Below are 20,303 nucleotides of genomic sequence, written 5' to 3'. Positions count from 1 at the left end.
GCTTTCCTCGGTGGCCACTAGATGGCACTATTGGCAAGGTCAGCCTGAATGTGATTACCTGACTATGTTATACTAGCACGGCCCACCCAGAATATTCACATTTGTTTATAAATCCAGACTGTTTTCTTTAAAAAGATCTGGGTGTGGTGGGGGTATGCCTGTAATCTTGGCATCTGGTAGGTGGAGGTAGGGGCACCAAGACTTTCAAGTCTATCTTCCACTACGCAGCAGCTTCTAGGCCAGCCTAGGCTGCAGAAGACTCTGGCTCAATGAAATTGAATTAATATTTGTTTATCTTTTTCTGAAAGTCTGAAGACCTTAAGCTTCTGCTCTCCTTGCCTCCAAGGTGGATCTTGTGTGTTTATGGGGCCCCATGCAATCTACACAGGCATTCTGCCCACTGAGCGACATCCCTAGGCCCTGAAACATTCATTCTTGAATCAAAGGCCTAATTCCCTTGTTTTTTTTAACCCAGAGGCATATAACATCTGTAGTAGCGATTGCCTTTGAACACCAGTGAATTGCTTTAAAAGGGGATAACGTTGCGGAAATGAAACCTTTTCACGTCTGTAAGAGGTTTGACATCAAGGTAGCCCTACAAAATCTGGACTCTCAGCACCAAGTTTACATCAGAAACTTATCTTTACTAAAAAGCCTTGGATCCTGGCATGGTGGCATATACCTGTAATTCTAGCATTTGGGAGGCGGAGGCAGGAGGATCACACCCAACTGCAGCTGTGTAGTAAATTGAACGCCAGCTTTGACTACATGACACTCCATCTCAGTGGCAATAAGCAAACAATGCCCTTTGCCGACTGTCTAGTCTGTCCCCTGCAGTGTGCGAGGCACCTTATGTATTCCATCTCTAACTTTGCAGTACTTGCTGAGCCCCAGCTGGGTGCATAATGAGATCATGCTTTGTCTGTTGTGCGTTTCCCGAATATCGTCTCTGATTAAGAGCGGAATCGGAGTGGAAGCTGTAGCCAGTGTTCCAGCTACCCCACAGCTCTCTGATTGGAAACACTGTACAAACAGGCGGCTCGCCTCCCATGATGTCAGTGGTAACACCTGCAGCAGTGATGTCTGTGGTTGCTGAGGCCAGTGTGTTCCTGTTTGGGTTTTGGCTTTGTTTAGAATTAAGAGGCTTATAAAGGAAGCCATAGAAACCCCCGAGTTCCCCAATTGCTGCGGTACAGGAAACAGGGCAATTAGTCAGCATCCACTGTCCAGCCAGATTGCTTAAGATACAATTTCAAGACAGTCTGGAAACACCTCCCGGCTTGATAATATGTAGTTTAGCGCCAGCATCAAGTAAACACTTATCGAGAGGTTTGCTTTAGGGACAATCTCAGGAAGAACATTCTGCAGTTTTCATAAAATATCTTTTAATGACACTGCCCCTAGGTCCCAAGGCCTTCATGTGACAATCAGGGAGGAGGGGAAAGTCTCTCTGAGTATACTCTATGAGCATGCTTGGAAGCGTCATCAACCATGGTTCAATTTTCAGTGCTAGGATCCCCATAAGGGGTTGCCTGGGAGAAACAGCACTTTGTAAAACCTTGCCTGTGGTTGGCATATTGGCTCATGTTGCTTTTATTCCCTGTTGGTTTTCTGTCCAGGGTCTGTGTGGGGGATAGCTTATCTGTTCTGCAGACCTAGCTGTGTTCTAAGGCCAGCTGCGTGAAAAGCCACTGTCTGGGATGTGAGGGCGATCTAGCTGCCACATCTGTCACCTCATTGGTCAACAGGGTTGATCTGGCTGATCTGGCTAGCCAGGCAGATGTCCTCTTCCTCCCTCACTGCTCCTGTCTGTCCCTCCTGAAGCGCTGGGCACTTGGTGGAATAGGAGACCTTCCCCGAATAGAGGAGGACCTGTCTTCAGTCAAGAACCTGCTAGAAACTCCAAACCAGCTCTCAGGGTCCATTTGTAGGAGAACATAAGGTAGCCAAGCTTCTAAGACCCCAGACAGATCCAAATGAGGTGCTGCATGTGGCAGCCTGCCTTCCTAAATAAAATTAAATTTTAAAAATGAAGAAGAAAAGCCCTTGGCCCCCAGTCTGCCCTTTGAGGGGCTCCCAGAGGACCAGGGAGCTGAGCTCCCATGGGCAGTAGGACCAACGAAAGCAACATTTTCAAGAAGCAAGCAACAGAATTGACATTTTTAGTTGCATATGTGATAAAGCATTCAGGAACACATTTGTTGTCTTTTGATAACTTTTGTATTACTCAGAAAATGCATCCCTGATTCCAGTGACATTTTTATTGAAAAGGGCATGGTGGAGGTGGCAGGTGGGTGGAAATTTCTGTGATTGAATAGCTTTTTTTTTCACTGCCAGTCCCAGGAATTTATTATTATTATTATTATTATTATTATTATTATTATTATTATTATTATTATTATTATTATTATTATTTGAGATTTCTTGTCCCTAACTAGCTACAGAACTTGACCTAGAGGACCTTAAACTTATTGATATGGACTCGATGCATACCTTCTGTCATCTTCCAGAACTTGGTCTGTGGTCACTGCTGTCCTAGAGGTGTGATTTTTTAGTGTCTGGTCTGCTCTGCCCTCCTTTCGACGGCTGAGTGACACACATCTGTCTTCCTACTTCCCAGGCTTTTGCCTGGCCCTGCCCTGGTATTTAGTGTTATCTTTCTGCGTGTCTGTGCCTTTTTCCTCCAGACAGGCCCTGGATGGATAACTTGATCCTCACATGGAAGACTTAGACACACAGACAGGTGCTCAGATCCCACTGCACTTTGGTCCAGTCCTGGACTGACAGACGTCTCCGCTCTACCCACCCTCCCTCACCCACCCTTCTGTCCTGCCTGTTCTAGTCAGCCCCGGTTTGCCTGTCACATTCTAATATTGTTCTGGTTTGGTTTGGTTTTTCAAGACAGGGTTTCTCTGTGTAGCCCTGGCTGTCCTGGAACACTCTTTGTAGTGTGAGGCTGGCCTGGAACAAACAGAGATCCACCTGCCTCTGCCTCCCAAAGGCTGGGATTAAAGGCGTACACCACCACCTGGCTCTAATATTGTTGGGTTTTTTTCCCCCCCAGACCTCTCTGACATCATTTTCTGTTTCATTCTTCCACGCATTTATTGGTTTACTCGAGAACTTCATGGATTGCCCATCAGGCCATCAGAAGTGCCCATCAGAAGTACAGTGAGCAAGAGCAGACCTTATTCCTACCCACTTGGAGTTTGGTGCATAGTAGGACATGTGGCTAGAAACACACACTGTGAGTTCTAAGTGCAGGCTTAGAGTGAGCACAATTGAGTGTATCAAACTCTGTAAGGCTGCCTGGGAGACCCAGGAAGGCTTCCCAGAGGGGTGGTACTTGTGCAGAGCACCAAGAGTGAGGAGGAGAACAGAAGGAGAGCAGGAAGCACAGCATAAGCCAGGGTGGGGGTGGGTGGGGGGCTGGGGGGCGGCATGCACTCACAACCTTCATCTGTGTTTGCTCTTACCCTCCTTAGTCCCATCTTCTCCCTTCTCCTGTGGAGTTACGCTGCCTACAGTCTCTGTTAAGGCTGACACCCTCAGCATAGCCACAGAGATGCTGTGGTCATATGCTCGGTTGCAAATCTCTCAGTTCTTTTTTATTCTGCCATTCCACTGTTGAGCTCGCTAGCAAAAGCCAGTTTCCTTACTCTTCCAAAACTCAGTGTCCAGATCTTAAATTGTCCTCTATTACAGTAGATCTGACTGCCTTAGAAGGCACTTTGTGGACCAGGCTGGCTTCAAACTCACAGAAACCCAGGTGTCTCTGTGGGCACCACCACCGCCGCCTGTCCTGATGCTTCCTTATAAAGCATCTCAAGGGCCTGGGGAGGTGTGAGGACCAGAGTCTGGATCCCCTGCACCTATATGGAAAGCCAGACGCAGCAGCGCACATCTGTAATCCCAGCAGTGGGGAAGCTGACACAGGAGGATCATGGGACATCAGCTGGGCCAGCTGGTCTACCTGAATCAACAATGTCTGGCTTCAATGAGAGACCCTCCTCAAAGTTAATTAACTAATTTAAAGATAGAGGGCTGGTGTTGATGAGACACCAACAGCACAGCAGGTAAAGGCATCTGCCCTCAAGCCTGACAACCTTAGTTCAACCCCTGGGACCTCCGTGTTAGAAAGAGAGACCTGTCTCCTGCAAGTTGTCCTCTGGTCTCCAAGTGCTCCCTATGGCGCGCGCGCACACACACACACACACACACACACACACACACACACACACACTTTTAAAATGTAAAAAACAAAATGGAGAGTGACTAAGGAAGTCACTTAGCATCAGTCTCTGTTGACCTCTGGCTCCCACTTGCAGGCATCAGCACACACATACATACATCCAGAAGCATTCTGGACCACCTAGAACATCCACTAGTCATCTTCTCCCAGCGTTATTAGTTTTGCCCATTTTTAAACTTTCCATACCCGCAATTGTGCTATAGGTAATGTGTTGTGTCTGGCCTATTTTACACAAAGTACCATTAAAGAAAACCCTGTGTTGCACACGGCAGGAATTCATCTTTCCGCTTGGGTTTGTACAGGCACATGGCCTGAGCGTGTGATAGTTTATCTGTCCTACAGCAGATGGAAATTTAGGGTCTCTTCCCATTTGGCTGTATTAGGAGGGACCCTGTGCAAATATTTCTGTGAATAAAATGTGCCATTGTTGTTTTGTTAGGAGCATACCTAGGAATCAGATTGTCACAATCACAGAGCTTGTGTGTGTTCAGCTGGGTGGAGATAGTCCCCAACCGTTTCCCAAAGTCGTCGTTTAATTTATGGTCCCTGCAGCAGCTCAGAGAGTTTGGACAGCTGCGAGACTTCACTCTCACATCATAGTCCTGCAGCAGGCATGTGGGACTTTGTTTTGTGACTTTACTTTGCATTTCCTTGACAAGTGATTCATTTCGTCCCATTTTTCTCAAAAGATAATATTTTACTTTTTTAAAAAAATTATTGGTATACACTTGTGTCTGAGTATGGGTATATATGCAATGCCCTCAGAGGCCAGAACAGGGCAGGGCGTTGGATCCTCTGGAGCTAGGGTTAACAAGCAGGTGTGAGCTGCCTCATGGGCATGCTGGGAATAAAACTTTGTTCATCTATGAGAGCTGAATGTGTTCTAAACTGCTGAACTATCTCTCAGCAAAATGCAATAAATCTGTTTTTTTAAAAAAGGTTTTTTACAAAGAAGTAGTTCTCTCTCTCTCTCTCTCTCTCTCTCTCTCTCTCTCTCTCTCTCTCTCTCTTTTAAGATTTATTTGTATTTTATGTATACGAGTACTTTATCTCCATGTATGCCAGAAGAGGGCATCAGATCATACTATAGATGGTTGTGAGTTACCATGTGGCTGCCGGGAATTGAACTCAGGCCCTCTGGAAGAGCAACCAGTGCTGTTAACCACAGAGCCATCTCTCCAGCCCTGATGTAGAAGCCCTTAACGTTAATATAATAAACTTATGACCAGCTTTCTCTAGTTTTATATCGTATTTATTTCATGCTTAGTTTTGCAAAACATACAGATACCTAAGGTAGGAATTATGCTCTGGGGAATTAGAAGGTACAGCCTTGGAGATAATAGGAAAAAGAGATAAATGTATTTCCTTGACCTAACACGGCATTCCATCTTGGAGCCATAGACGTTGCTTAGCAGTGGTTCTCAGCCTTTCTCGTGCTGCGACCCTTTAATACAGCGTCTCATGGCATGACGCCCAACCAACTACTTCATACTATAATTTTGTTACTCTTATGAATCATAACGTAAATATGTGTTTTCCGGTGGTCTTAGGCGACCCCTGCGAAGGGGTCGTTTGATCCCCAAAGGGGCCTCGACCCACAGGTAGAGATGATTAGACCAACCACTGGATTGGAGCGTGTTAGAAGCCGGAAGTGAAGTGCAAAGATTGTTACCCTCTCTCCTCCCACCTGCAGGTCCCGCAGCTGATGCTGTGCAGATCCAAGCCGACCCATGTGGGGAGCTGGTAGGACCTGATCTCGTGCTTTTGAAAGCACTGACATGTTATCTTTCATTACAGGCTACTCAGCGGTCGTTATGACCTCCCGGTTACGTGCGTTGGGTGGAAGAATCAATAATATACGGACCTCCGAGTTACCCAAAGAGAAAACGCGATCCGAGCTCATCTGCAGCATACGCTTTTTAGATGGCTTGGTACAGACCTTTAAAGTTAATGTAAGTTCTTCTTCTTCTTTTTTTTTTTTCCCCCTAAATCCTCTTAAACAGTTTTGAGCTCTTGGTTTACAAAATGGGGGGGGGGGGGGAGGATTAGCTGAACAATGAAAGCTTGAGATGTGAACCTGCTGGTATCTTCCAATGTTGATGTGTTTGGGATGTTGTCCCTTTACCATCCCACCTCTACCGCCCATTTACTTACCCAGGCAGAGCTGGTCCTTGGATGACTGTGTTCTGTACATGATTTATTCGAGCCCATGTGACTTTGTGTTTATAAAAATAGTAAAAATTACTAGGATAAAAGCGTCCTACTAAAAACTGTGAACCCCTTGAGGACAGGACGGGTGTCCTGGCCCAGGGCTGGGCACACAGCTGTGCTCTGTGCGATAGCCAGCCTTGTGGATGGCAGGACTCCTAAAGGCCCTGGCTCCTGCTCAGAGCCCTTGATCTCAGCTCCTCACGTAAGCAGCTATGAGAGGCAAGTACAGCAGCTGCCTCAGCTGGCTCCGTACCCAGCCGCTACCTATGCCCAGGACTTCTCTGTGTGACTCTCAGTCCTAATGGCATCCACTCCAGCCCCAAGTCACCTGTGCCCCAGTTTTTAAAGTGTGTGCAGAGGAGAAAAGTGGTAGAAGAAATGGGACTGGATACAGTGGTAAATGCCTGTGATTCAGCACTTGGGAGGTGCTCTCAGGAGGAGCACAAGTTCGAGGCTAACCTGGGCCTCAAACAAGCAAACAAAGGGAATGGGGGGAGAGAGGTGACCAGAAAAGGCCATAACAGGTAAACCTGAATGACAACCCACGGACCCCTGCGGTATCTGTCACTGGTCCCCCACCCCTCATTTTCTTCTCCTTTGACAAGGACTCACTCTGTAGTCCGGCCTGGCCTGAGCTCCCTATGCAGACTAGGCTGGCCTAGAAATCAGAGAGATCTGTCTGCTTCTGCTCCCTAAAAGCTGGGCTTAAAGACTTACACTACCACCCTTGCGAGTTTTACTCAATCACACACTCATACTCCCCGCCCTCCCGCCCTTACTACCACTAAGTGATTTTGGTGCAGGCAAACGGCAATTTTCAGCACTTCCAATCCAGAGCCAGGGGAGCCGCCCCATACTGTAGATGTGAGAATGTCCTCATCAGTACACAGGACTCAGGTCCTGCAAATAATGGCGGTGACCAGTGGAGACTTATTTCCGGCCTTCCTTCCCGCTGCCCTGGTCTCTTCTTCAGCCATGCTTTGCTCGTCTGAAGATGGGAAGCATTACTTATTGTATCAGAAAAGCTCAAAAAGCCAGGCATGGTGTTGCACGCCTTTAATCCCAGTACTCAGGGAGGCAGAAGCAGGCGGATCTCTGTGAGTTCGAGGCCAGCCTGGTCTATAAAGCGAGTCTAGGATAGCCAAGGCTACACAAGAGAAACCCTGTCTCAAACAACAACAATAAAGAAAGCTCAAAAAAGGACAAGTGAATAAAGGTGCTTGCCACCAAGCCTGACAAGCCTTGGGACCCATGTGGCAGAACACTGGTCCATCTGTTACAGCGTGAGGCCTGAAGGAGAAGAAAGAGCCAGAGATAAGTGAGGTCAGAGAACTCCCAAGGCAGGGATGGGGTGGGAGGCCAGCTCGAGCCTCCTAGGTCATCCTGGGCAAGCTGGGTTCTACACTGGGCCATGTAGCGAGCACTGGGATAGAGGCCTGACGCAGCCTGACTGGAGGGTCGCTTTGTCTTCAGCAGCCAGGGAGGCAACGGGCTGAGAGAATACAACAGCAGTCCCTGGGGGAGGTGCTGGTGGTGGGCAGAGCAATCTTGGGAGCTTGGCTAGAAAAGGAGGCATCTGGAAGATGGAGCCAGCAGGAAGTGCAGGCAGGGCTCTCTGCTGTGCTTTGCTGCTCTGGGTTCCAATCTTTGTAGTTCCAATCTTGCACTTTGTGTTTGTTTGTTTGTTTGTTTGTTTGTTTGTTTGTTTGTTTTGGAGATACAGTCTCATTGTATATCTATCCCTTCTGGCCTGGCACCCAATATGTAGTCCAGGCTGCTCTCAAACGCACAGAGATCCACCTGCCTCTACCTTTGGTGTGTTGGGACAAAAGGTGTGTGCCACCATACCTGGCCTTGGTGCTGTTTTAATTCTTTTGGGAACTAGAAGAATAGAGCAGAACTGACACCCAACTGTTCGGATTCTGCAGTTCAGAGGTGAGAGACTCAGTCCAGCAAGAGCGCAGGGCTTTGGTGTTGTGCAGCTGCACAGCTACCGGTTGATGGTGTAGGTGTGCCAGGCATGGCGTCTCTCAGTGCCTGGTTCTCAGTGGCAAGGCAGATGCTGAGCAGCAGCAAAGTGAGTGTGGTAGTGTATCTTTGCAAGTGTTCGATAAATTCGTTACTGATGATGTAATAAAATCAAAGTTACATAGATGATAGCTCAAAGCGTATAAGTAAGGTGAGACGATAGCTCTGGAGCGTTGGGAGACCGTCTAGTGGGGAGATGGTCAGTGGGTAAAGAGCTTGCTGTGCAAGCCTGAGGGGTTCAGATCTCAGCTCTAATGCTACATGGTGGCTGTAACCTTGCACTAGAGTTTGGCGTAGGAGGCAGAGATAGCACCCCTGGGGTTCACTGACCAGCCAGTATGGCTGAAACTGTAAGCTTCAGGTTTGGTGAGCAACCCTTTCCCCCGAAATGAGGTAAGAAGTGATTGAAGATATTTCAGCATCAACCTTTAGCCTACACAGACACTTCCAGGGTGAGTGTATTCATAATTGTGCAACACACACACACACACACACACACACACACACACACACACACACGAGTATCTTGGGGGAGTGGGGGAGCTGAACTATGGAGGATGGTGACAGGTCCAGAGGCCTTCAGGATAGACAGGTGGTGCATTCTGGAAGTAGGCAAGGCCCATAACAACAGACCAAATCCCACGAAGTCACGTGGAGGAAGTTGCTGCAGGAGTGTCCCCACATTACCTTATCCTCCCCGCCCTGGTCTCTGCGACCCACTTTCCACACTTTACCTGCCCTCAGAAGCTCACAGGAGGAGCCTCTTCTATACCTGTCTATTTTTGACTTGCATTGTCCTGAGTTAAACGGGTTGGCCTCAAAGCATTCCTGGGAGGTCGACCTCTTAAAACAGAATCTGAAGTCTCCCGGGTGCTCCATTGCCGCTTTTGTGTGTACGTCTCGCCCCACCCGCGGCCACCTTCTGTTCGTGCCATCAGCTTCAAACTGGGTGGGCCCACTAGATAGATGGGAGGGGGGCGGTGACACTCCACCTAAACACAGAGGGGTTCCTCATCCCTGTCCCCAGGTGGACCCCACTGTTCATACTGTCCTCGAAGAAATCTGTCCCCTGTGGCTTGACCAGTTCAAAGCACTTGACAGCGTTTGACACTCCATGTTAGTCACCACCTCTACAGCCACACAAGGGAAGAGGTGCTTGCTGTGGCGCCGTCCCAGGGCCCACATCAGGCTGTCCCATAAACACCGGTGGGGGCCGCCCAGTCCCACTCTGGAGAGAAGTGTGGTTGAGTGTCCCCGCCGGCTTCTCACTTCAGATGACGGGAAGCAACAGGGCAGATAATCCCACAGGGGGACTCAGGCCAAGTCACTTTAAGGGTGTTTTGGATGGCATTGAAGTATTTTTAGCTGTTAGTGGAGAGTTTTCCTCCCTGCACACCCCTTGGGTTCCTCCAGGGAAAGGAGCTGCCGCCGGGGCCCCCAGCAGCCAACAGGAGCTGACCTGGGATTAGCGTTTGCTGGGGGTAATCCGCGGCAGGTCATGGCGTGTTTGCTGGGTAATGTGTGAGTTTTCCAACTTAGAAGTCACCGGAGAACCTCAGCTGAGGGATGGAAGCAATTTAAGAAAGCTAAGTTAGTTAGGTTCACAGTGCAATGCGTGTGTGTTTGTGTGTGTGTGTGTGTGTGTGTGTGTGTGTGTGTGTGTGTGTGTCTGTGTCTGTGTGTCTGTGTGTGTGTGTGTGTTTTCATGCATGTGGAGGCCGGAAGACAACCTGGCCATCATAGAGTCTTTCATGTGTTGTCCAGGTGGCTGACAGGTGAAACAGAGTCCTATATTGGGTGTCTTCCTTCATTACTCTTTACCTTATTTTTATTTTTTCAACGTTCTGTCTGTCTATCTGTCTATCTATCTATCATCTATTTATTTATTTATCCATCTATCACTTATCTATATAATCCTTTTTTTTTTTTTTAGACAGCATCTCACTGTGTAGCCCTGGCTGGTCTGGAACTGGCTATGTGGGCCAGGCTGGCCTTGAATTCACAGAGATCCAGAGTGCAGGGATTGAAAATGTTAACCACCACTAAGATTTTTTTTCTTTAATATGTCTCTGTGTTAATAGTGAACATGCAATCAGAGGCCAGAAGAGGGCTTAAACCACCCTCCCGTCCCCCCATAGCTGCTGCTATAGGTGCTGTGGGCTGCTTAGCTTGGGTACTAGGATACCACTGAGTCCTCTCTCCAGCCCCTGCCTTAGTGTTTTAAGACATGATCTCACTAAACCTGGGCCTTCCATATTTGGCTAGACTGCTTGGCCAGCAAGTTTCAGGGATATGTCTTCCCTCCCCTGCCCCCTCCCACATGGGCTGTGGAGATTCGAACTCAGATCTTCACCTTTGCATGGCAAGCACACTACTGACTTATTTTTTTTCCTCTAAATTCCTACACTTTCCTTAAATTCAGAGTGTCTCAAATTGTACTTACATAGTTTGCCTTCACCCTACTTCTGTATCCCTCCTTGCAGCCTTGTAACTTGAAATTTATTAATGCTTTTTGTCACTGTGGGAAGTGTATATTCATAACATCTCCGATGATTTTAGTTTCTCTTTGCCCACTGTTAAAAAAAAAAATCACTTCTAGTTCTTGGTTCATGTTAACACTTTCTCCACTTGATATTTGTCATCTAGAAACAAGATTTGGGCCAGTCGCTTCTGGATATGGCATATGGCCACCTGGGAGTGACGGAGAAGGAATACTTCGGCTTGCAACATGGCGATGACCCAGTGGACTCCCCTGTAAGTTTCCACACTTAAGATGTGCTGCTTGCCTGCTTGGCTTGGTTTCATAGCTTGTGTTTTCTCACTCAACAGAGATGGCTTGAAGCAAGCAAACCCCTCAGGAAGCAGCTGAAAGGTGGGTATGTTCTCACTTCGGGTGCTCACTGGGTGTGTGGCAAACTGTCTTCTCCTCATGGGTGGGGGAGGGGCAGTGTCAGGAAGAGATGCTTCAGAGCACCCTTAGGGATCCCAGGTATGCAGAAGGGAGAGAGGAGAGAAAGGAGGCAGCTCAGAACTGTAAGGGAGCAAGTAGATAAAGGATGCTCTAAGCCCAGAATAATACTTAGTTGGTAAAAGTGCTGTCTGTACAAGCTTTAGGACCCTAGTTCAGATCCCAGCACCGATAAAAAAAAAGCTGGGCACTGTGATGCATGCCTGTAATCCCAGTGCTGGAGAGGCTAACTGAGGCAGAGGAATTCCTAGACTTTGCTGCCCAGAGCGTCTAGCCAAATGATGAGCTCCAGGTTCAGTAAGAGACACAGGAGCAGTGGAGAACAACACCTGACGTCAACCTGTGGCCTCCACTTGTACACGTGCACACCTTCACAGACACACACAAGCACACACCTGAAGGGAGACAGACATAAACCCCTGCTCTTTCCAATGGCATAAATACCAGCTCATCCATCGTGAGCAGCCCCCTGGGTCGCTCTCAGCTTTCAGTAGACAGCTACTGCAGCCATGCTCAGCCTACCTTCTGGCCAGCCCTTCTCAGCCTGGCTTCCCTCGTGCCTCTCTTTGGCCCTGACAGGTACTGGTGGCCTGGATTAACTTTCGGTCTCCTCTCTCTGTAGCAGATGCTTTTCTCCTTGTCCCTGAGTTCAATTCCTGCCATTCCTCAGGGTATCTCCTGTTAGCTGAAGGGAAGTGCTAACTCTCCCCTTCCCTCTCAGTTCTGTCCCTTTGTGGCTGAGCGTTCTTGCTGTCATCTCACAGTCAGGCTCTCAGGACTGCAAGGTAGGGGACCCTCACTGAATTCCTCTCTGTACCCTTCATGATTCTTGACACACAGGAGGTGGCCAGTCACGTGAGGTATAAGTCGCTGTTGTCTCTCATTCTCTCTCTGGCTCGTTCCTGCAGCAAACACATTCCCACTGTGCTGAGCCTGGGAAATGCAGTTCAAACCAGATTTGAATCCTGCTCTCCTGGTCAAGTGTAGAAGTAGAAAAGAAGAATTCTATGATAGTGTGTACACACACACACACACACACACACACACACACACACACACACACACGTGTGCCCTGAGTCCACAGAAGAAATGAGAAAGACAAAGCGACCAGCAAATGATGAAAGAGAAACAGTGAACGGAAAAACTGTCCTAATTGCCAGCCACTGGCGGCAGCTAGGTGTGTTTACAGAGGCACCCACCCACCCACCATCACAGACTCTTTTAGAACCAGCCCCCCAGGTGACAAAGGAAGGAACTAAGGGATTGGGGGGAGGGGCTGCAATTTGGAGCGGTAGGACCAAGGCAGAAGGCGAGATGAGAAGAAGGATCAGCCGGCTTGGCAGACAGACCACAGACGGACTTGGATTTCAGAGAGCCCGAAAGTACTACGCGAGCCAGTGGACAGGACCTGGGCATATTTACCAAGTGCTGGACACAGGGTGACATCAACAATTTCTCCCCATGTCCTGGCAACACGGTCTGACCTAACCCTAACCCATCTGATCTTCTCGCAGACACACGGCTCGTTTGTGGTTTGGGTTTTTTTTTTTTTTTTAATCCACACAAGCAAACTGGCCCTCGGTGTTGATGCGTACGTTGCATCTGAGTGTCATGTAGCATAGCACTCAAGACCACATGCTCTGCGCTGAAGCTGTAAAAATACAGTTTTGCAGTTTAAAAATAAAAAAAATCAAGTAAAAAACGTTAGTGCTTACCGAGAATGTTCTGGTCTTGTTGGCTGCCTCGTCCCCAGGGCCGTCTGCAGCCCTGTACCTGTAAGAACCGTTAGCCCGCAGGTCACCATGTGGTGTGTTTAGGATCTAGGTGCTACCTGGAGATGCTGAGAAACCATAAGTCACCGCGTAAATGTGAGCTGCTGAAGTGCTTTGTGAATTTTATTTGTAGATGATGGTTTAAGGCTTAAAACTTTTTTTTTTCTTCAAGGCAGGGTTTCTCTGTGTAGTCCTGGCTGTCCTGGACTCACTTAGTAGACCAGGCTGGCCTCGAACTCATGGAGATCTGCCTGCCTCTGCCTTTCTGAATACTGGGATTAAAGGTGTGGGCCACCACGCCCGACTCAAGACTTAAACATTCTTAATAGAGATATCATTGTTTGAGCAGGGCCCTAAGGCAAACGTACAGCCGGAAGTAGGTGGTACCACAGTCGAGGCTGATGCTATGTAAATACCTCTGGTGTGTGTGGAGACTTCTAAGCAGTTATCTTTAAGCACTCTGGATTTGAACCTGGGGCTTTTAATAATGGAAGGCACTCCCTTAACAGGAGAGTAGCAACTGTTATGCATTGACCTTTTTTTTTTTTAAATAAGGGAAAAACCTAATTTGTTTTTGAAAAATGTTGTAGGCGGTTTCCCCTGTACCCTGCATTTTCGAGTAAGATATTTTATACCTGATCCCAACACACTGCAGCAGGAACAAACCAGGTAACAATCTTTTCCTCTTGTTCTTTGACTAGTATTTACGAATTAGTTGCCGCCAAAAACAAACAAACAAAAAAAAATGGGCTCTCTGTTTTCAGGCTATGAACAAGTAACTGATTTGGGTATGAATTCCCCAACCATCACATCCAAGTGAAAACGGGGGGTGCAGAAATTGAAATTTTGATCGGCAGGTTTGTTTTTAGTTTGTGGCATCTATCCCTCAGCCCCAGTCTGGTCTAATTTCTAGCACGTGCGCAGGCACTCTCTCTCTCTCTCTCTCTCCCTGCCTCTATCTGGTAAGCACTGTGAACAGTATGCAGTCTGAGGGGCTGCGATGAAGTCTCCAGAGGGTGAGGCTGAGTTCTGGCTGGACCCAGCTTGCTGCCTGGGTGAGTCAGCAGGTGCAGGAAGTTTGTGAGGCAGATAAGGGAAGGAGGGGACAGGACGCGAGCTGTTTACCCCGAAGGGCAGCACAGGCTGCGCTGGCTCTGGTTGGTCCTGAAAAGTGGGTTTTCTAAGTGGGGAGATGGGTGTGGGTGTGTAGGATGGGGAGGGTGCAGTGAGAAAGCACCTTCGGGATGGGAGGCTGGGCCAGCCCCTCCCCCTGCCTTATGGCCATGCTGAGCCTTTGGTTATGTGTCTCTTTGTTGTCCTTAAGCAGGGAAACTCTTCCCTGGGAAGAAGCAGAAGCTGTTCTGCATTATTGAATCCCACTTTATGACAGAAAGTGCCACCAAAGAGATACCATTAGCTCAGAGAATCCTCTCTCAGTTCTTCTTTCTTCTTTTTTAATGCCAATTACACAGTCATGTTTTAGCTTTTAATCTGTTTAAGGGCCAGTGGTTGGTTCATTACTCTGACTTTCCTTCTTGTGTGTGTGTGTGTGTGTGTGTGTGTGTGTGTGTGTGTGTGTGCGCGCTGCTGTCCCCCACAGAGACAGGCCTTGGGGCTGGACTGTGCTTATCGCTGTGGTAAATGTGAAGTCTGTGTAAAGGAGGCCTGGGTGGCTCATTGGGGAACCGCAGTGAGGCAACATGCTGCTTAGAATCAGTGTGGCTCTTCCTCTACCCCCTCCCCAATCCCCACCCCGCCCCTCACCGCACCCCACATTAATCTTTACTCTGGTGGACTAGGGGGACACTGGTGAGATGCTCAACCCAGCACTCCATGTCACAAGATAACTGACACCAAACTGGTGACATCGTCTGTAAGGATGTGTTTTAAACTGCCTTACCAAGAGCAGAACAATATGGAATAGCTGATTCTGACTGAGGAGTGGGAGCCAGACACACTGGGACACACCTCTGACTGTTACTGGGGAGGCAGAGGTAAGAGAATCTCTTGAGCGCAGGAGTTTGAGACCAGCTTAGGCAACATAACAGGCCCCCATTTAAAAAAAAAAAACCCTTGAAGAATTTATAAGTGTACATGTCGAGATTTCCTTTTTTAAGTGACCATTGTGGCCCAATGAGTTGGTTTTACTCAGCTTGAAAAGTTGCAGCTCATGCACTGTGAACTGTCACCGTCCACTTTATCTCATCCCTGGGATGCTGGAACTCCAGGTGTGTGACACCCTGTGCGCATGCTCAAGCTTCCAAGTGGAAAGGCTTGAAGGTCAGCTAATCTCATGGTCCCCTTCAGTGCCCTCCATGGCTGTCAGCTTCTACACTCCCTCAGAAAGAAGCCTTGGGCTTGTGGAGTGAGGCTTCCTGCCTCCAAGGAGCATCCAGGGAAACGTAGGGTGGAGAGATGCCTAGTGGAGAAGTGAGGCCATCTTCAAATTCCCAGAGTGGCTGCAGGGATGGAGAGCAAACAGGGCTACAATGGGGAGCAGACTTTAGCTGGATGTGAGTAATAGACCAGCATTTGTCTTACCTAAGTAACAAGTCTGCCTCTCTTACTCTACTAAGTCACTGGTTCTGACCTGACATCCACGCCCACTCCTATTCCTGGTGCCCACGTCCCACCTTAGGGTGCACAGTGTACAACCCACACCGCTGTTTGCTCCTGAACGGCGGGGTACTAGCAGGAACCAGGACAGCATGGCACTCAATAGCTGCTGAGCTTTGGGGACTGTGCAATCTATTGCTTAGCGCTGGGCTTGGATTTCTCCATTGATTGACACATGGGGTTGATTTCTGTTTGTTTGTTTGTTTGCTTGCTTGCTTTTTTAAAAAAGATTTATTTATTAATTTTTATGTACACAGTGCTCTGCCTGCATGTACATCTGCACAGGCAGAGGAGGCCATCAGATCACATTACAGATGGTTGTGAGCCACCACGTGGTTGCTGGGAATTGAACTCATGACCTCTGGAAGAGCAGACAGTGCTCTTAACCGCTGAGCCATCTCTCCAGCCCCCTTGCTTGCTTTTTATATATGAAGTCTTTACCTATATTCCTGGCACACACGATCGTCTCATGATCTAGGATTGCGACTTGTCCAAAGAGGACTTTCCTTTTCAGGAAATTTGGCTCCCAAGAATCAAAGAAGGAATGTAGCGATGATGCTATTGATTGTCTTGTTTCTTATCTAGGAAAGGGGACAAGTCATTTTTCCCCCCAAAAGCTGAGGTCTGTTCCACTTTAACCTACATTACTGTGATAGAGTAACCTGACTAAAAGTGAGAGGTGCGAGGGGGGGGGGGGAAGGTCTCTCTCAGCTCACAGATCCAGGTTAAAGTCCATCACTGTGAGAAACTGAAGGGAAAAATGTGAGGCAGTTGGTCACGGTCACATCCACAGTCAGGAACATACATACTTGCATGTGGTCAGCTCAGTTTCCTCACTCTTACGCAGTTTCTGAGCCTCTGCCTAGGAAATGGTGTCACCCACCACGGGCTGGGGCCTCTCATGTCAGTTTGACTTAGTTAAGGCTATCCCCATAGACTTGCCCATAGGCCAACCCGATATAGACAATACCTCATTGAGCCTTTCTTCCTAGATGATTCTGGCTGTGTTCATCTTGACAGCTAGCCATCACAGGATCTAGTGGGATACACACATCCTCAAAGGGGGGGGGTCAAACGTTTCTAAAGTTAGATGTGCCAAGTTTCTCCCATTGATGCTTTTCCTTTATTCTCAAGGGTACTTAAATGTCTGTTTATTGTGAGCCTCCACAACTGCTGTTCCTGATAAATTTAGATCATTCTAAGCAGCGTCCCACTTGCTGACAATCTCTAATTACAATTAGAGCTCCCTGAAGAAAATGACAAAGCCTCCCTAAGTTTGGGGTGCACCCTGTGACTCTTATTTCCACGCATGTGGGGTTGATTCGGATTTGCTCGCCAAAGGACCAGGTGGCATTTGGTGAAGGACCTCTGCATGTGTGTGCTCTCACTCATGCCCTTCAGTGGAAGCCCAGGTTTTATCAGTAGATCATCTATAACTCCGCCCCCTCTCCTTCCTCCCAGTATTCTTCCAGGAGGAGAGAACACTTAATTCTGGTTGAATGTTAGCTTGGATAAACATAGAAACCAACTGAAAGAATTGGTTATGTTCTCTTGGGTGGAAAAAAAAAAAACTATCTCGCTACTGAATGGCCATGAGTTAGCACAAGTGTTTTTTATTGCTTCTTTATTGCTGTGACCAAATACTTAAACAAGAAGCCACTTAAGGGAGGAAAGGCTTGTGTTGGCTCACAGTTCTGGAGGCTACAGTCCATTGCGGTAGAAGGCATGGCTGTGGGGGTGTGAGGCATCTCATCACATTGTACCCACGGTCGGGAGGCACAGATGCGTACTGGTATTCAGCTCACTTCCTCCTTTTACTCAGTCTGGGATCTCAGTCCGTGGGCTTGTGCCTCCCAGATTCAGGATGGGTCTTCCATCTTCAGTTAAACTTTCTGGAAATGCCATCAGATACACCCAAGAGGTCTTGTTGCCACGGCGATTCTAAATCTGGTCAAGTGGACAGAAAGGTTAGCCACTCGTACGCCTTTGTGATTAATAACATCTCTCAGTGCCCAGTGTTCCACACAACACAGAGTAGTGATGGTTGTATCAGAGTTATAACGTAGGTCCTCAGCTTAGCAATGAGGGATGTGTAGCCCACGGAGACTGTTCTCGTAGCATCTATGCCCAGGGTAAAGGAAGACAAGATGATCCATATAACCTCAGAGCCTCGTTTTCCCAGATTGGCAATTCTGACTCGAGAGAGTTCGTTGAGACGTACAATCTCTTAGGCCTGCCTAATTTTGTAGTGTGACTTTTTTTTTTTTAATTTGCAAGTTCCTTCTCATAAAAATTTTAATAGGTTAAAATAGAGATGGCGGACCAACCTCACAGATTCACTTGGAGGCTGAAATGAGGAAGAAAGTGTTAGAGCATCAGGCACCCAGCCCCAGCCTGCAGAGAGAGCTTGCAGTTGCATCCAGGTCTAAACCCAGCCAGCTCCCTGACCTTTCTCAGCCCCGAGGAATATGAGACTGGTTTGTCTAAATCGCCAGAGCGAGCTCTCTCCCGCCCCCTGGCACTTCTGCGCTGTCTGTATTAGCTTTCAAGAGGTCTCCCTTTGTCATCTTTGGCCAGACCCTGGAATGTCAATCCCGCTTGAATCTGGGTTTTAAAAAAAGAGTGGGAGGTAAGAGCCAAGCGTCACATGTATGCCGCGTCCCTAAATATAAATGCCTCCACGGTGCTTCCTGGCCTTAGCCAGAGCTGTTGACGGTGGCCTCCTTTTCCCACAGCGAAGATGCAGCTTGCAGGGCAGAGGGGCCTGCATGCTTTGCCCTGGGGACAGCTCTGGGCTTTCAGAGCTAACTCGGCTGCTTGCAGGTCCTGGCAGCTGGGCTTCTAAGACTTTTTTGCTCCAGCACCCATAGTTTTTAGGCTATAGCAAAAAGCCCAGCTGGGTGTGTTGCCAAGGTGTGATCTTCACAGGCCTACCTCCTCTTAGCAGTTTCACACACACAAATGGGGCTGTGAGGTGCCCGTGAGGGGTTTAGAACAGTGGCCCGTGAGTGTGCGTGAGTGGCTTGTACAGAAAGAACGCTGTGGGTCCCCGGGCCTAGTTGAAGGCTCATGCAGCAGGCAGCTGGGGCACCCTTGGCTCCTACCTCATCCATCCCATCAGCCCTCCCTAGCACAGGGTATCTAGGCAGTTTGCAAATAGGTAAAATGGTGTTTGCATATATTCTATTTTTCAAATGTGCGTTTTTGCTGTTGCTTGCTTATTGCGTTTTCGAGCATTTGTTAACGAACACCTTTGTCTCCTAGGCATTTGTATTTCTTACAACTGAAGATGGATGTTTGTGAAGGAAGGTAATAAGAATTCTGTATTCTTCTTTTCCTGTCAGTCTAGCGAGATTCCTGGTTTAATCTAATGAGCATGCATTCCTGACACCAGTGCTCAGTTTAGACAAGGCCTGTACGTTAGGCTGTTTTCAACTCCCATCTTGGTTTGCAGAGGCTAACGGTGAAGGAATTTCACTCCACTTTACTACAGTTGTCTTACAAAGCACACAGCAATCTTTCTGGTAAAGACCTGGGGGATTCTCAAGGGGAAAGGAAGAGTCTGAGTGTAAAATAGGCTCAGTTCAAATAGACATAGGTGCAAGTAAGAGTGCAAGTAAGAGCCCCTTCTGAGCCCGCGGTCCTTGTGGGTGATGACTCTTCTCTGTGGTAGGAGTTGTATTCACACTGGAGCATCTGCTTGGGAGCCATCATTCTGGGTGTGACCAGACCACTCAGTGCTTGGAAGGTGTCTGAGAGCGGCCAGAGAGGGAATTAAAATTCCAAGCCCACAGAACCCTGCCTTCCAAATCCTAATAGTATCTTTCTTTAAAAAAAAAAAAAGTTTGCTCATTATTAGATATAGAATGAGTTTGTGTGTGCATGTGTACATGTATGCACAACAGTACATGTGTGGGGAGTTGGCTCTCCTTCCACTTTTACTTGGATTGTAAGGATTGAACTTGGGTCACCAGGCATGCAAGTGCTCTTACCTGCTGAGCCATTTTGTCTGCCGACCCCTTAACATTCTCTTGACTTATGGAAAAACAAAAACAAACAAACAACAACCACCAAAAAAAAAAAAAAAGGGCAGCAGGAAAAGAGCGCCATCCACTTCAATTCTCCCCATCCCCGCTTCCTGCTGTGAGTTTGGTTCTACTGCAGAGGTCTACTGGCCTGCTGCATCACAAGGAGGCTGGCATGACGCGTGGCATGAGACAGGAGCCCATGAAGCAAGTGAGACCCATATGGGCAGTGGGGAATACCCAGTTGGCCCAGGATTTCAGGAGCTCTGCTGCAGCCGCCCATGGCCTAGAAAAGTCTCTGTGGGGTTCTGGGGTAAGCCAAATTTAGGGTTGGTGGAGACAAGAGAAATCGGATTTCCCTGGACAGTGAGAAGGTCTTCCCATCCCCCACCCCAGCTGGAAGCCATATGTGGTTGACTTGTAGGAAAACA

General features: G+C 48.1%; 1 protein-coding gene across 5 annotated transcripts in view; it reads left to right on the top strand.

The window, feature by feature from the left end:
- PTPN3 (protein tyrosine phosphatase non-receptor type 3) overlaps positions 1-20,303 on the top strand; it is a 154,321-nt gene that overhangs the window by 68,441 nt on the left and 65,577 nt on the right. For all 5 annotated transcript variants that reach the window (XM_084776069.1, XM_084776072.1, XM_084776070.1 and 2 more), the window contains exons 2-6: positions 6,050-6,204; positions 11,138-11,245; positions 11,321-11,363; positions 13,822-13,900; positions 19,112-19,156. In XM_084776069.1, coding sequence (XP_084632195.1) covers positions 6,050-6,204; positions 11,138-11,245; positions 11,321-11,363; positions 13,822-13,900; positions 19,112-19,156 — 430 coding nt within the window. The remainder of the gene's footprint in view (positions 1-6,049; positions 6,205-11,137; positions 11,246-11,320; positions 11,364-13,821; positions 13,901-19,111; positions 19,157-20,303) is intronic.

This window comes from Acomys minous (assembly GCF_964271855.1).
Source record: "Acomys minous genome assembly, chromosome: 1".
NCBI lineage: Eukaryota > Metazoa > Chordata > Mammalia > Rodentia > Muridae > Acomys > Acomys minous.
Note: the sequence above shows the minus strand (reverse complement) of the source record. Positions and strands in the feature narration are given on the sequence as shown.